The sequence below is a fragment of the Geospiza fortis genome, unplaced genomic scaffold, assembly GCF_000277835.1.
Source record: "Geospiza fortis unplaced genomic scaffold, GeoFor_1.0 scaffold11, whole genome shotgun sequence".
NCBI lineage: Eukaryota > Metazoa > Chordata > Aves > Passeriformes > Thraupidae > Geospiza > Geospiza fortis.
In genome coordinates, this window is record NW_005054304.1 from 13,647,150 (window position 1) to 13,664,521 (window position 17,372).

Below are 17,372 nucleotides of genomic sequence, written 5' to 3' on the forward strand. Positions count from 1 at the left end.
TGTGAGAGTACCAGGAGTTCAGGAGGAACTGTGGAAAGCTCTGAATTTCTTCATGTCAGTATGCTGCTTGGATTTCCATTCTGCAAGGTTTCTTCTCCATTATGTTTTTATTTTGTTTGTTGCTTCAGAGACACATTTTGTTTTCATTTCTGTGCCATCTACTCAGAAGTTACGTGACAATTTCATTGTTGCTCACTCACAGGTGAAATTATTTGTTTTAAATCAATAATTTTAATTATGTTATCTATTTCTAAAATATGAAGGAGAACTTCCTTTGACCTGACAACGATATCTCCAATAAAATCAGTTGACTTTCCCTGTTTACACTGCTAATGACTGGGTCAGGTGTGTACATATACACAAGTCTGTTCTGTACTTTGACGCCAGGAAAGTCATGTAAAAGTGCTTGGCCAGGCACAACCAGCCTTTCCAGGAGACTTCTAGTGTTTCCATACCCTCTCCAGTCTAATCCGTTTGATTAATTAATTTAAGCTGGAATACAGACCTGTGGTTTAATTGGATCCATTTAATTGGATCAGGAGTCAGTTGCTGGAGACAGTTTTCAGGCTCCATGGAGTGTTAAATTAGCTTGCCACACATTTTTATGTGAGGATCACCTTTGTGAGTTAATTTTTTTAAAAAAAATCCTATTTCTGTTTCCTATTCCTGTGAACTAAAAATAAAATTTTATAAGTTTTTAGCTGGTTTTGTATTTTTTACTTGCTCTTGGAATCTGCCTGCAAACAAAATTTTACAGTCAAGTGAAAATTTTGCAGCCAGGTTATCAGTTCCTGGAAATGTTAAGCATGGGCAGCAGTGTCATTGTCTGAGGGAAACTAATGCAGTTCCTGTGGTTCTTTGGCAGGGCAAAGACGGCGAGCCTGGCCTCGATGTAAGTAATGTGTGTGACCAGGGCACCCTCAGGGGTTGGTAAGAGTCTGCCAAGAATCCCTTGTGGAGCACAACACCTTTGCTGCCCTTTAGCATGCATGCAGGACCTGCAGAGGGTGTGCTGAGTGCTGTGTTTGCTCTTTCTCTGTGCTAAAGAGGACAAAGATTGTGCAATGTACAGCCCTTATCGACAGACACCCCCAGATAGTGGTGCTCAGCAATACCAGTACTTGGTCCTTTCGATGTCAGTAGGCTGAAAAAATGCTTGCTAAGAAAATATTCAGACAATTCATTTGTAGAAGAACAAGGGGTCACTTAGCACTTAGTTAACTAAATTTGTTCTAATTAAAGAGAATAATTCCGTAGCCTGTAAGGGATATGTTTGGGATAGGCTCTTTCCTTGGCATGCTAAAAAGACTTACTGGAAGTCTTCTTCTGTAGTCCTACACTGAAATCTCTAACTTGGAGGAGTCTTTTTAAGAATGTATTTATGCTATGGAGCATGGATGATGGCTAGTTTGAGTGGCATGGTTTCTTCCTGTAGCTGCCAAAATGTCTCTACCAACCTCTGTGGCTTACTTGTTTCACATGCTCTTGTGTCTGTGCATGTGTCCACATATAATATATGTACAGAGCACATAGTGAAATCAACCTTTTAGGTTTTCCAGGAGTATTTGAGAACTTAATCTGCATGTTAATAAAAGTCAACCTATCTTTGTCCGCTTTGTTTTTATAGGGTTTCCCTGGTCCTCGAGGAGAAAAGGGTGATATAGGAGAAAAGGGAGAAAAGGTGACCATAGTGTTCATAACTGTTGCTTGATTCCTCAGCTAATCACTTCTGCTGTCTTTACACTATAAATTGTCTCATTAAAATTTACCTTTGTTTTTACTGTGTGCCAAAAGGCAAGTCACAGATACACGCTAGAGCAAAATCGTGAAAAACCATAAAAATGTATGTACAGGACTAGAAATACCAACATGTCCCAATGCACAGCCTTTTTTTTTAGGCTCATTTTCTCCAATCCATCCTGCACTTGTTGAAAGTCCTGAAATATTTAATGGAGACATTAGTTGTTGTGGTAGTGATTTTATACTGAAGAGCCCCACTCTGTTCCCTGGCAGTATTTGCACACTAATGGTTGATCCTGGTGTAGCATGCCTGTACATGCTACCTGTTCCACACCAAGTGTCTAAGACAAGAACTGTTTGAATTTTTATTTTTGGCGCTGTTTTATTTGCAGTTAAGGACTTTGTGATCCTTGTGGATTTAAATTGAATCATATATTCTACCATTCTGGTAAACCAACTAGACAGTGAAGTTAACAGAAACAGCTTGACTTAATTTTCAGTGTCCAGACACAGTGACTTAGAAATCTCTTTAGTAAAAAGCAATGCAGGACTTAATGTATGTGTAGAGAAACTTCATGAGCAAATCTCTCACATTTCTACCCAACACAAAGCCCAGCTGCTAAAATTCCTGATTTAGAACTCACACCAAGCCACTTAATGTAAAAGTCCATACATGGAGCAGATGATTTTTCTAGCTCAGACCAATGTTCTTGTCAAGCTGACATATGCAGGGTTAGGTTGTATTAATTTCTCATTATGGTGTCCTAAACAAGAAGCAGGCCTAAAAAGTCGCCATGAGTGTTAGAGTTCATCTCCATTTCTTAATCTGGTTAGGCAAAACACTTCCCAAGAATGCATTGAAAAGGGTATGATGAAATCCATCCTTCCCTTTGTCCCTTGCTGTATTGCTCTTTCTTTTGAGCTCAGAGATCGTTGGTAAGGTACTGATTTTGCAGAACAACAGTTGTTTAAGCAGGTGCACCATGAATGTTATAAAGCAGTGTTTGACCTGGCAGAGTAATCACAATGAATGGTGAGCCCTTGCTTGCTGCCAGAGTACAGGTCTATCTGCCACCAGTGAACAGCTTTTCTCCTTGGGAGCAGCTGTCAGTCTGAAGGTGCAACTGATAACAGCCAGCTCAGAGAGGTGATGGTCAAAATGCTCTTTGTGCTAAGTGGGAGTTACAGCAGGTGCCAAATTGAGTGAGCTTAACAGTGTGTTCTCACCCTGGGATACATTCAAAGAGTTGTGTCCAGAAGATAAAAATAAGTAATTATGCCTCTCTAATAGTTCCAGTGAGGTTGCTTAAATACTGCCTTAAATACTGCTTAAATACTGTCTTTTGAGCCTCACAGTTCAAGAAGAAATTGAAGAGTAAGAAGGTTACCAAGCTGGCAGGGGTCTGGGGCAAACACAACCAGTGGTAGAGGCTGGAGGAAGGGGACTGGCTTAGTCTGACAATGGGATGGCCAAACTACTCAAAAGGGGAGATAAAAAAATGATAGAGCAAAAATCTTCTGAGTAATTGCAAATGGGGAAACACAGGACCACGAGGTGCTCCTGCCCAAGGAGCACTGCAGAACCTGGTCTGGTCTGAGCTGACCTAGGGTCAGGAATCATCCTGATCACAATGGGAATCTTAGGCAACCTCCAGAACTCCCTTTCAGCCACACTTTGAGTCTGTGTTTCCATGTGCAACTAGAGCAGATAAGACAGACAAATTTCAGCCACCAGAGCTCCAGAAGATTTCTGGAAGAAAATACGGAAAGCTGGTAAAAATCTCACTCACACAAATACAATGTGAAAATGGAACAGATGAGATTCAGCACTCAGGATGTAAAAATGTTTAATGTTCCAGTGTCCAGTGTGCTGCTTTTGGATATTAGACTTGATTCTTAGGGACTGACTAGGTAAGTCAAACATGGGACTTCCAGTTGCAAGGGAGTGAGGGAATTTTATGTGGAATGGTGTGTGGCACAGCTACACCCTTTTTTGAGTTCAGTTGTGATTTAGGCTGCCTGTGGAGACTTGTTCTCTTGGGCTGCAGGACACATCTCCTAAGAGCTCTGGTCCTCCATCCCCCTAAAAATTCATGAAAAGGCAAACCCTGTCTCTTGAGCAGAATGCATGGAATAAAGTAGTTAGCAAGTCTGTTACATGTTTAAAAATTAGTTTAAACTGATTTTTCCCAGAAATTAGGGACTATTTATATCACGTAAGCGAACATTTCATCAAAATTACTTGAGCTGCATCAATAGTTTCTTCTCCAAATAGAAAGCTGACTCTCAAAAGATGCAAAGTAGTGCAATAAATCCAAGTTCTCATTATAACAAGTCTTTTGTGTTCTACATAAGGTTTTCCTTATGTAAATTACTAATTATCTATGACCAAATTGGTGTAACAGCACCCATTTCAACAGATAAACCATTTTTGTAATAACAAATAAACAATTTGACAATCTAGCTTATGAGTTCTTGGTTTTTAAATATTTATTAATATTTAAAGAAATATTTTTTCTACAATATTGGCTATTGGTCTGATATTACACAAATTGAGATTAGTGAGTTTCTAGTTAAGAAACTTAAATTGCACTGCAAAAATACATATCGTTATGAACATTCTAAAGAGAACCAGTGACACTTTTTTCATAGACATGCAGGGAATAAATCTTTACTTCCTAAGTTTGAGATGAGGCTTAGGCTGCTGATCTGTATTTTAGCCCATCAGTAGTTCTGCTGCTGTGAAAGCAAGTCAGTGTCTGCATTATGTCTTCTTAACATGGCTGTAAAAATATTTTTTAAAGTGTTCTAGCTGTAATTACTCATATAAAATTATAGTCCAGGAGCACTCCTCACAAAAAAAGGTTTGTATTTTCGAGTTGTAGGAATAGAAAAAAAAATTCTTTCAGAAACAAATAGGCTTTAACCAAAGTTAGAGATCATGTTGTGGGGAAGGGAGGGAAGTGGCCTCCGGTCCCAGATGCAGATTTGTGACTGTTGTTATGTATTTGACAGAGGAGTACGGTGTGTCTGAACAGAGGGTGAAAAGGCATTATCCTTTTCCCCTGCACTCTCCATTGATGAAAATCTGTGCTTATGAGGATTGCAGATTGTTCCAACCATAATGATGTTGCAGAAGTGCTACAATTCTTTATTTCTCTAGGTGCTGAGGAAGGACAGAAAGGATTTTTTATCCTCATCACATGTAGAATCCCCATAACTCCTGTGAGTTTCTATAGTTCAGGATAAGGAGTAAAGATCAAAGATTAAAAAGAAGGTAGTCAGTCGATGGAAAAAGTAGTAAAGTACCCAGGAAATTCTGATTTTTTCTACACAGGTAACTGTTGCATTGGTTTGAGTAAGATCCTAGATCTGCCTGCAAAACTGGAAGTTGAAAATAGTTACCTGCTGGCTTGTAAAACAAAGAGTTAAAAAAACAAAAAAAAAAACCAAAAAAAAATTTAAACATAGTCAGAAACCAAACTGTACTGTTCATTTTCAGAATCCTTTTTGGAGTATGTCAATGCTTTGTTCTTGCATACACTCATTGCAAATATATTCGTCCTACACTGAGCACAAACAGCACAACATTTGACCCTAAGCTGTTGGGTTTCTCTGCTACATTGTCATCTTTATAGGTTTAAGATGGAAATGTAGCCAATTTATGGTTCTTGTCTTGTGAGGATTTTTTTACATCACAGTCTTATCATTTGGTAAGGACTGGCAATGTTTGGGTTGCTGTTTTTCCAAATATTATCACGTGACCTTTTGGCACACAGAAAAGATAGACAAGTAAATTTTGCTTTGACATGAATGCAGTATGTTTTGTTCATGGAACATTTTGTTTTATTTGAATATGTCAATTATGCTGTTATATGAAATGATGAATGTGCTTTCCTTCCTTTTTAAAATATTATTTATATGAAGTTTTTTAAGTATAAAATTATGTTTCTCTATTGTTAATGGATTAAGCCTTTCTCTACTGGTGTGGAACAAGTTAAATGTCTATTTAATATGCTTCACCAAAATCTGTCTGTCTTTCCAAAGGGGCATTCCTTCCTTCTCCTTCTACCCTCATTCCTTACAATTCCTATGTCTTTTTTACCCTTTTCCTCACAAATTAAATCCTCCCAATAGCCACAACCTCACTTGCTGGTTCTCCGATGTTATACTAATTTTCCTATGACTATTTTTCCCACTTCTTTGTGATATCCTGATTTACTCATCCTTCCTATCCCATTTTTTACAATCCTAGTCCAATTTCTTTTTTTTTTAAGTGATCCCTTTTTGATTTTTTGTGAAATTGAGAGCAACCTGAAACTCATTTACCATTGTGATCAACTGGTGTGAAATCAATTATAAAATGAACTCTCTAAACCTTTTACACTGCTTGAAGGTGAGGTCGTCTTTACAGGTACGTTTGTTGAGGGGAATCAACTAACTGCCCTGAGAATGAAAGCATTGGAAGTTTCACATTTAAAAAGAAAACAATGTAAAATCTAAGGATTGAATTTTGGTAAAACAAATAGATGAATCATTGCCTGCAGCAGACAGAATATTTGAATGTTGAAATGCTTAAATAAATAATCTAATTACCCCTTCTGATTACTTTATGATACCAAGACAATATGAAATTGTTGGAAGTGTCATAGCACCTCTCCATCAAGCAGTGTGAGTGTTTTGATTCCTGTAACAGGGTTTGAAATGGTCTTGTTGTATTTGGAGTGACAGCAGTGCACCCTCAGTGATGTCCATGGGTTTCTATGGACACCACAGAGAACAGGATTTGTTCCAAACTCTTACCAGAGTGCAGACGGTCAGTTAGTAAAGGATGCTCAGGGCCAGGTTCACCCTTGTTGTGACACCCTGGAAGCTGATGGAATTGAGTCAGTCATCTCTGTGAAGCATCTGTGCCACAGGTCTTTTATCAAAACACTCTGCTGATGGATTCTGCTCTCCCAAAGTTACTTCTGACTAGTGGCAAGTCCTCTGGGAAGCTGACAAGTTCAGCTTAGTGAGCATGTACCCTTCAGTGCTATCGCTTATCAAAATGGGAGACCTCTTATTTTGGACTGCAGATTGGGGGGATTTGCAGATTTGCCTCTGTCTCAAGAAATCAATGATTTCAAGCCCTGTTCTAGGTTTCAAAACATTCATAATACTGATACGAAATACCAACACAAACTAATAGAGACTGATTGCAGTTCTTGCTTGTGATCATATAATTTATTTTTCCACATAATGCACCATGCAAACCTGAACACAGTGGTAAGTGTCCTTTCAGCTCTCCATTGGCTTAAAAAGAAAAACCCAAACTTTAAACCCAATCTTTCTTTCTTTATTTTTTTTTTCAAAAGAATGAAACTTGTTTTATCCAAACTGTTGTATCCACAGGGGGAAAAGGGAAAGAAAGGCAAAAAAGGGCCTAAAGGGGAGAAAGGAGAACAGGGTGCTCCTGGATTAGATGCACCTTGCCCATTGGTACGTCTCGCTTGTCGTAGATCAGTCATCCTGCTGTAAACTGGTGGAATAAGAGATGAGGGGAGAGGAACAAGCACCAGCTACTGTGTAACCTGTCGCCCTTTGTTAACACAGCTTCATCTCAAGTGCAAATTCTGGAGCAGACTTTGTTTGTAAACCTCCTAGTTGGGGTTAAAGCACCAGACTTAAGAACTTTGGGCTACATTTGTGAGTTTTTGATAGTGGGGTTTTTTGGGGCTATTTTTTTCATTTTTTCTGCAAAATACATTGGAAAGGTGCCAAATTTGGAATGTGCCAGAATCAGTGCTCCACAGGTTTAAATCATAAGCAGTCAGCTTGTTCCTCTTGCCTCTCTGTTGTTTGTTGTTCACTCCGTTTAAGTCAATACTGAAGGCATTTCTTTGACAGTAACATTGCAAGTTAATCTTTACAAACAGGGATTCCGTGGAGTTAAGGGGGAAAAAGGGGAGCCAGGCCAGCCTGGCCTGGATGGGCTGGATGCCCCTTGCCAATTGGTACAGTATTTCTCTTTCCTACCAACCCTGCATGCAGTTCCTTCGTTTGTAGTCAGCCATTCTCAATGTAAAATAATGTTTTTCTGAGCTGACTTTACATTTTTCATGTAACATGTGCATGTGCATGGACAAACCAGCTGCTTCAAGTGATCATAACTGCAGTGAGAGAACACAAGTTTTTGTTGACACCTTAAGCCTAACTCTCAGCAATTTGCTCCCACATCACCTGGTAATTTATAAGTTTGTGCCCTTCCTACATTTTCCCTGAGAATCATTGGTTTGCAATACCCATTGCCTCACTCACCCTGAACCCAAGTTGTAGAAATCCAGCACAATGTTCTCCTCTAATCAAGTCTGATGACTTCTGTCTGCACTGGCTCAGTTCCACACCCTGGCCTCTCCCATAGCTACTCTGCACCTTGGTCTTCCTCCCAAATCCTTGCCATCTTAGGAGCATGCTTTCACAATTTGGCCAAAATGACAGTCACAAACAGAGGGATGTAAATACTGTTTCTAAAAATCAAGGTTTTCAGTAAGCCAAGCTGGAGCTTGGCTTCCAGACCATCCACAAGTGATGTTTGTGGTGTCTGGCCTGTTCATCAGAGTATTCAAACACATCTGGAAATAAAAAGCTTACCTGATGTTTGTAAGAATATAACAGTCTGCAGCCCAAACCCTCATTGTCTTTGTTATTTAATGTCACCAATTTAATGGTCTTACCCCTGGAACTTACCCTCCTGGAATACACACAACACTCCCCACCCTATGCTAGCATGAATTCAAGTTCCCACCTATACTAAAATGCTACTTCTTGACCTTCTCCCTTGTACCAATCTGGCAACAATGATTTTTATTTAGTGATAAAGTAAGTTGGAGCTCTTTTCCATTTAAGAAAGAAAACCCCAAATGAATAGTACATACACATTTCCTAAAAGATACAAGGAGGATTTTCTTTTTAATTGTTCACAGTAAAATTTGATCTGCATGTTCTGATATTGTTTGGTGGTTAAGCACGGTTCTCTGAGATGAATGTTAAATTTAAGTAGGTTTTATTTTGACTGTAGCACTTCTATTTGAAGTCACTTGCTTTTTAATTGTAAATACATAGTCCATTAAGATTATTCCATAGTCCATGTTGTTTGCTTCCAATTAATGGTAACCATATCTCATATTTTGTTGGGGATAATCAAGCATGCTTTTGGAATTTAGAAATGTTTCTCTGTCTCTGTATTACCATTTATATGTGAAGATTTACTAACAATCATTGATGGATCAAAAATATTCTGTTTGTGGATAATTGCTAGAATAAGCTGTTTAGCATGCAGCACTCTCTCTTGTTTAGCAGCAAGTAATTCACACCAGACCACATGCAAGTATATTCAAAAATCCATATTAACCATTATCTTCACATGTAGGTTAACATTAAGTATTGATATTCTAAATTCTGGGGTTTTTTTCTGCTTATTCATAGTCTAGTTACATTGTATGTGCTCCTAATTCTGAGCATATAACTCCCTGAATAAACCCTGGGCAGCCATGTAAATTGGAATTAGATCCATGAAAACCAGTATGACTCTGGTCAAAAGCTGGCCCTGATCTTACTGGATGCATGGAGAAACGTGAAGGTAGAAATGATACATTAAAAGGAGTGACTCACTAACATGAGAAGAAATGAGATGGCTGTATTGTCTAAGCATTGAAATAATCAGTGGTGCTGTGCTGCCCTGCTCCCACTGTTCTTCCACTGTGGCACTCAGGGTATGTTCAGGCCTTAGGATTTCGCTGCTTCATTCAAAAACTGATGCTGAAAGTGAAAAGATCCTACTCCCATTCGAGTCTTGCTGTTTTATCACAGGGTGACCTTTGAACAAGGAGCCCATAAAACATAATACTCTCCAGATAAAAGTGATAGTATTTTTTTTCTCACTGATCTTGTACATTCAGATACAGATTATTGTGAATAAAACAGATAGTTAAAATAACATGTAACCCATGCTCTAGTAGCAATAAGAAACTGATGAAGAAGTTCTAATGGTCTAGAAAAAAACCCAAATCTTTATGGCAGAGAAGCACATGTATGTATTTACAGTGTAAACCTTACAGCCTTTGGCTTTACCTTCACTTTGAGAATAAGAGAGGAAATAAGTTAACTGGGAGCTACTTCTTAGATAGAAAGTCAAATTTGCTCCAGCTGTTCTAACAGATGTTGATGAAATATCTATCCTGTCAAACTTATTTATGCTCTTTTTTTTCCTTTTCATCCTTTTACTCCCCTTGAAACAGGGTCCTGATGGATTACCAATGCCTGGCTGCTGGCAAAAGGTAGGATGGGCAGAGCTTTTTCTTTTCAGGAACCAGTGTATCCTTAGAACACAGAAGTGACTGTCACAATCATACTGAACAGTATCAAGATATACTTCAGAGACTCCTAGACAGACATATCCAGCAATGCAAGATCAGACCTGTCCATGACAGTAGTTCATGTGATATGTTGAAATTTATGTAGAATAATTCATCAAGGCAGTACTGTAGAAATAGTTGGCATTAGTTTTGTGAAAAGTCCAAGGCTTTTCTTTTTTCACATGAAGACTCACACATCCTTTAGTTTCTGCAGATGATCACTGCTTCCTATTCATTATAAAAGCTCATGGATGTGGCATTTTGGTCAAATATATCTGTCAATCTGTTATTATATTGGCTTTCTGAGATACTGAGAAGGACAGCGTATCATGACCTTTTCTTTGCCTTTCTTTTCTATTCTTCAATAAATCCTCCTGGGTTTTGTGATTGATGGCAATATTAACTGGTGACATTATTTTAGTAAAGATTTAACCTAGACAATGCTTGATTTAAAAACACAGCATTCAGAATAATATAATTGGAGGGATACTGGCATATAATATATCAGAAAACATGAAGCATAAGTGAAATCCTGTGTGCATTTATCTCTGAAGAATAGTTGGTGCTGAGGAAATTACTATCCATATTTGCAACTCTGCCATATCTATGTATTTGTAATAGATGTCTGAAATATCTTACTAATTTGATTAATCTGTATCTCTTTTTGTCTCTGCAGTGATGAATCTAACCTTACAAGCATGAAGTTGTGTATATAGTGCTCCACTTTTTTTATTTATAGTTGAGAACTGAAAATTTGATTTTACAAGTCTGAGATATGTTTACATGTAGCTGCTTCTACTTGTTTGCAATAGTCCATAAGTACATCTGTTTTTCACCTACATCTGCAGTTAGATGATACAATAACTGCAGGATAAACCTGCAAAGATTGTCTCTCTAATGGGAGAGATCTCAAAACAATGATCAATAATAGAAATTAATATTTCTGTAAATTCTTATATTTTGGCTTGTGGATGTGCATGGACAATGAGTGCCATGAACTAGTTTACAAGAAATTGTGACCAAATAAGAGCAAAATGCTATGAAATGTACTGTACCAGCTGCTGTTGGAGTTTACTGACTTGGCTTCCATGTCCATCTTAAGCACGTCACTGATCCATGACACCGCATCTGCTCGTGTGCACTAAAAGCATGAGTGTGTGTGCCAGACCTGCCTGCTATGTGATCATGAGTGGCTGCTGATGGTGGCCTTTGATTCCAGCTTCTGAGTCATTTCCTTTTGTCATCTCAAGGGAGTCACACCATGGCTCATTGCTAAAAAGAGATAAACCAGAGGAGCATAGAGAGAGGCCTTGAATTTTTGGGGAATAGCATTCCAGCTGCAGGTGGATGGCTTCCATTCTTGCGGGATACGTGGCCCCTTGGATCAGAGAGGGCCCCGCCTGTTGATCAGCGTCGGTTTGCCTTGCACTGCTCACAGCCGTGAAGACATTCACGATAGGCCCTGTCGAGTCCTTCGTCAGGGGGACAGAAGTTTGAAGAAGAAACCAGACTTCTCTGTGGGTTGTTTGAAAAGGTTACAGAGGTGCTGCAGGGATCATTTGATGGCAGACACCACCTGAGACCAGATGCTTCTCAGCCTCACTGGAGGACGGACAGAGTGTATGCGCTCTGCATGTTGTATTTTGGGACTGCTGGAGGAGAAAGCACTCTTGAGGTGGGGATGAATCAGATCATCCTCCAGAGGAGGATAACAATGGAACTGACCAGAGATGTATGTATCATGGTGTGGTTTTCAGGTTGTTCACTTTAAATTACACATAACTAGCTGAACTTCTCCACGGGAATTTGGAAGCAATGGTTGGTTTTGTTTCCTTTTCCTGTTTCTGTTGCCATAAAGAATGCATTTCAATAATCTATTCAACATTTGTGATGATGGCATTGAAGAAAATACTTTCAAGCCACATATTCGTCTTGTTTCAGTATTAACAGTTTTTATTTCAGAGTCTTTGAAGCCTTTAAGTCTAGAAGAGAAAGAGTTTATTTTTATGTTTCACAGAATGGTGTATTCATCTTGCTCCTTTTATGTTGTTACGGTGATTTTAGTGGACATTATTGCTCAAAAACCATTGGAGAGAAACAATTCTGTGTGATTATCACTGCACGCTTAGCACCACGCTCCACTGTTAAATGTGTTGATTTTTCTCCCTTTCTGTTCAGATGGCTTTCTAGAGAAACATTTCCTTCTCCACTTTTTTTTTTTTTTATTGCTTGAAATACGTAATTTGTGCACATTTGTAGTTTTGCCACAAGGTATTTTTTACAATTTTGAGTTTTCATATGGTGCACTGAAGTTAGTTTGAGAGTATAATTTATGAGAAATGGTGCCATATTTGGCAGATGGAAATTCTTTTTATATCATTTCTGTTCCTAATGTATATAGCAGAATCATCCCGTTTTTAGGAGGGTTTTTTCTGAGGAGTTGTCTTTCATATGTAGACCAAAACTAAGTTGAAGAAGACAGCTTGTCTCCATTCATACAAGGGCACCTTATGCCCATCTTGGAACACACATTTTTCCTGGCTCCATCGTTTCTAAATCATGTGAAGATGGGGTCACACTTTTTGTATTGCTTCACAATCTCAGATCAATGGAAATGCCACTATAATTTAATATTTCTCTTTGATGAATCTTTATTTTCATTTTGGTATATTGGAGTCAAACCCAGCTTTTAATTGAGGAAAACTCAGATTTTTAAAGCAAAAAGTCAATTTAGTGGCCTCCAATTAGTATTATCGTACTAATAAAAACAAAATTCTCACACTATACCCTGAATACATGTGTATTTTTACTGCTCAATCCCCTCTTTCCAATAGTAAGAAATGTGTTCACAGAAATAAGGAAATATGTTTTGCTTTCCCTAAATTTTCAGAGATGCAAGTATCAACCTGTTAGAGTAGTAGATTATTTCAACAGTGGGAACCTTCAGGAGGGACAGACAGAATATAAAACGTTACCAGGGAGTTACAGTGATGACACCGCTGAGGGCCTTTCAGAGGGATGACAGGAGCAGCGCTCTGTAAGCCTCTGAGCTGCCACTTTCAGGCTGCTTGTTGAGGCAGCAGTGTCTCAAAGAACCAGCAGGCTGGGTGAGGAGCAAACTCATCAGAAAAGAGTCGCTTGTGCCAGTGTGCTGACTTGGCACTTTTGGCTGGGTGGATGGTACATGTGGAGACCAGAAGCTGAATGTTTGTTAAGATATCGAATACTGGCAATCAATACAGTAAGATGAAATATTTTTTAAAGGTCCTTCAGAGTATTTACATGCAAAATCAAGTAGGATGTTTATCATCTGGCGAGATAAATAATGCTGATAAATAATTAGCACTTTCTTTTCCTTTTATTTAATTTGTGTACTTATATTTTTTAACTGCCCTCCTAGCATCCATTTCTATATGCACCAATAAAGCTAGCAGAGCTTTGGCCCATGGTTTTGTCATTCAGGAAATAATTATAGATGCTACTGTTAAATGTTAGTCAAAACTCAATTCTCCTTTAACTCCCTGACACTGAGACCCTACTGAAGAAACACTTCAGCACCTTCATTTGCTTTCTTTTCTGTCTTGTAAATTAATTTCTTTATTAAATTTCCAGCAGGTAGGAATACTTTTCAAATAATCTTACTTGGCTTTTTTAGCCTTTGTGTTGTTCAGTATCATGGAATGTTTATTCCTTTTAAATAACCATGAGTGAGCAGTAGATAAACAATTTCATTTGAATGGTTAAACTACATATATAGATTTGGCATTAATACTTGCATCTCAGATTGGATTGAAATGAAACTTTAAAATATCTGGAAAAGTTGCATGGTCAGTACAAGAAGAAAAAAAGAGAATTTGTTTCAATATTTCATCAAGAAAAGCACCCTGTGAAGACTTGCAACGTGTTTGTTTTGTTCAAGAAGCAACTATTTCTGGTGCTAGTATATCTTTTTCCTTTTGATGGCAAAGCTACAGTTTGAACTGCCAGTGTGTTGTTGTATCTTTTAGTGGCATTCCTCCAAATAGATATGATTTTTTTTCTTTAGTTTGTGACAGGAACAGTAGTTCCTCTACCAGTCTTTTCAGTTGTAGAAATGTGTAGTGGTATTAGTCTACACAGTTTCTATATCCCTGACTTTTCAGGTATGATTAATCCTTGTTTCGTTGAGAGTTTTCAGTATTTGTTTCATATGAAGTTTTGTAATTATCTGTTACTGCAGTGTATTAAAGCCACATTGTGCAGAAGTCCTGCTACAGAGGCCACAAATCTTTTAAGCACTGTATGGAATATGTCTGACATATATGGTCTTTGTCTTCATATTCATGGACTAACTATGGGAAAGCTTTCTTTCAGGATGCTTTGGAAAACTTTATTTTTTCTTGAGGTAAAGCATGAGATGTTAAATCACAGAACAATGATACAATGTATTTTTGATTTCTATTTTTATTTATTGCTGGTTGTGATGTCCTATTCTGATAGTGTAGCAAAGCAGAATGATACTCTTCATCCAGCTGTTTGTATATTCTTTCAGTCTATGGTGTAAGCAGTATGAAAGAGTTTCAGAACAATCAGATCCATTTATCTGCACATGTGTAAAGTATGGAGTTTGAAAAGGAATAATTCTTAAGGTTGATGTGCGGTGTGGACAGTTAGCTTTGGCCCCAGTGAGCATCGCACCCATGGATGGGGTGCGTGTGCCCAGGTGAGAGACGGAGCAACTCCAAAATGAGATCAGCTGGCCTTTGGTGGGAGGGTGGTGTTTGCAGGGCTGGGGGCTGTGCCAGGATACGTGGCTGTGATCCTGGACCCCCATAGGGTGTGGAGGGAGTGGTCCCACTGGCCACCCCAGAACTGGGATGGCAAACCCGGCTCAGCCATGCAGGGCGCCTCCCCTGGCTGTGCCTCCCCAGCCCCAGCAAGGGCAGGGGACAGAGATGAGCCCTTTCCTTGCAAAGCTCTTTGAGACACACAGGAGGGAGGACCCAGGTGTTACACTTTGTAATGAGGGGGGTATTACCACCTTCAGCAGTGGGGTTTTGCCTAAATCGGGGCTAGTTCAGTAAGAACTGCAGAGATGTTATCGGCCTATTTATTGGAAGTGATGGAAAGGTTCAAGGCATGCAGAGGTTGACCCTTCCCTTCAAATTTCCTGATCTCTGCTTCTTGACCATCTTATATTACATTTTTAAATCTCTGTATTTTACCTAATGAGATTCCTAAATTTTCACACTAAAGACTCACAGAAAACACATCTGCAAAGATAGTGGTCAAAAGAAAGTCTAATTTGTAGTCATTGTAAAATTTTATTTCAGTGACTGGAATTAAAACTAACACTGATTTTTTGTTCTTTTCTGCCATTTATTTTTATGGATGTCAGTGTTGCTGTAATGTAAAAATGAAGGTTTTCTTGCACCCTCTGTTATTAAAGTATTTTATGTGGTGGTTGGATTCATTAAATGCATTTAGAAACAAGTGCCTGCCACCATCATTTCTGAAAAGGATACTCTACAGAACAAATGGAGTTTGTATTTTAAAAGGGATTTGGAGTGTTGTTTTTGTTTCATTTTGTTTTTAAATGCATCCAATTATCAGTGCTGCTTGGAAATTGAATTTTCTTTGAAAGCAGGGGGCCTTAACTTAACCTGGGACCGTTAGTGTTTTACTTGTTTCTATTTTAAAAAGAAATCGTATTAATTTCCCAGATCCCATTGGTACTTGCACACTTCCCTGAAGTATTATGGAGAGTTGGGTTGGTGGAAGAATGTTTTACATATTGTTAACATATATGTGGATATTCTTATATTATTGTACATGTTTGGAAAAATATCACACAACTTTAAAAATGTTGCTAAGATGTATGTATCTGACTTTTTCCTTTGGAAAATATTATATATTTTTATTTGTATTTTTTACTTTTTTAAGTTCATCTATATGTGCCGTTATTTTTGTATTGCAAATGGTCTCATAAATGAAGTAGAAGAGATAAAAATACAAAGAAAAGTAATTTGGCAAGGATTTCAGTGTTTGGGGGGCAAAATACATGGGTCAGCATAATATTATCAATACTAGAAATATTTTGAGTGTCTTAGCACTGTAAATATGTCACAAGACCTCTTTTGATGAGTAGTGTAAAGAATTGCAAGGTTTTAATCACCCATTTTAATTTGTTATTATTTACCACTTTCTTGTGGGCACTGGTCTGGACTTAATTGAACCCGATCAAACAGCATGCTTTTGTTTTTATTATTAAAATTTCTCCTGTTTTTTCAGTTGAATATTGTTTTGTTTTCTTTTAGTTTTGTGCTTCAGGTTTTTTTTCTTGCTTTTGAGAAGTTGATCTTCAGAATTATTTTTACACTATTTATGATTTATTTTCATAATGTAAAAAGTGTGTAATTATTAAAATATTAATCCAACCATTGGTGCTGATTTTGAATAGCTATAAAGTTCTTAATGTTGATGCAAAAAACTGTTCTGGTCTGTCTGGATTGGAAAACGTGTGTGCTGCTTTGTGCCAACCTGAAGTTTGAAGTCTAGACCAAGTTGTGTCAGACACTCACACAAAAATCAGGGCCTCTGCCACGTGTGCAGTAGGAAAACTCACCTTCCTCTTCGTGTTCTCAATGTGTCTTTCCCCTTCAAAGCAGTGTCTCTTCATTATCTGTTCTAAACAGGCAGCACAGGCTGTGGGCACCCACAAATTATGTAAGGAAGAAGCTTTACTGCAGAGCTTGGAGCCTTTCCTCACTCTGGGAAAGTTGAAAGGATCTGTGTATTCACCAGAAGTTGAAACTATTGCTTAGGCAAGTTCAGAGGCCCCTTGGGATCTGAAGAAATAAAGCTGAAAATCACCAGTTTCCCTTTTCTGTAATTCTGAAGGTGAAAAATAAACCTGAACTGCTGAGAAATAAAGATGTGCGCAGACAGTGTCACAAGTAACAGTGCAAGTTAGAAAATGTGAGGGTCTCTTCTCCTCAGATACAGTTTGTTTTATAATAATTGTTATGTTAATAATAATTGTTTAAAAATGGTCTATTTTTAAGTACCCTGGTTTAAGGACACATACGTTTGCAGGAGTCTTACTGAACAAAATATTTAAAAGGCAGAAAAACACTGAGGAGCAGCTGTAATTTCTTGAACACATTATTTAAATGTTTGGATTTTCTAAATCCCAAAATATTTCAGACAAACAGAACACTCCACATTGTTTCCCTTTCCATCACCTCAAAAATGCAG

The 17,372-nt window shown here is 38.1% G+C and overlaps 1 protein-coding gene across 1 annotated transcript in view; it reads left to right on the forward strand.

Moving 5' to 3' along the window:
* Positions 1-16,605, forward strand: part of COL25A1 (collagen type XXV alpha 1 chain) — a 299,366-nt gene extending 282,761 nt beyond the window's left edge. The window contains exons 37-41 of the mRNA XM_031066491.1: positions 866-892; positions 1,628-1,681; positions 7,135-7,221; positions 10,020-10,058; positions 11,387-16,605. Of these exons, the coding sequence (XP_030922351.1) occupies positions 866-892; positions 1,628-1,681; positions 7,135-7,221; positions 10,020-10,058; positions 11,387-11,422 (243 nt within the window). The 3' untranslated portion in view covers positions 11,423-16,605. The remainder of the gene's footprint in view (positions 1-865; positions 893-1,627; positions 1,682-7,134; positions 7,222-10,019; positions 10,059-11,386) is intronic.
* Positions 16,606-17,372: the final 767 nt, after the last annotated feature.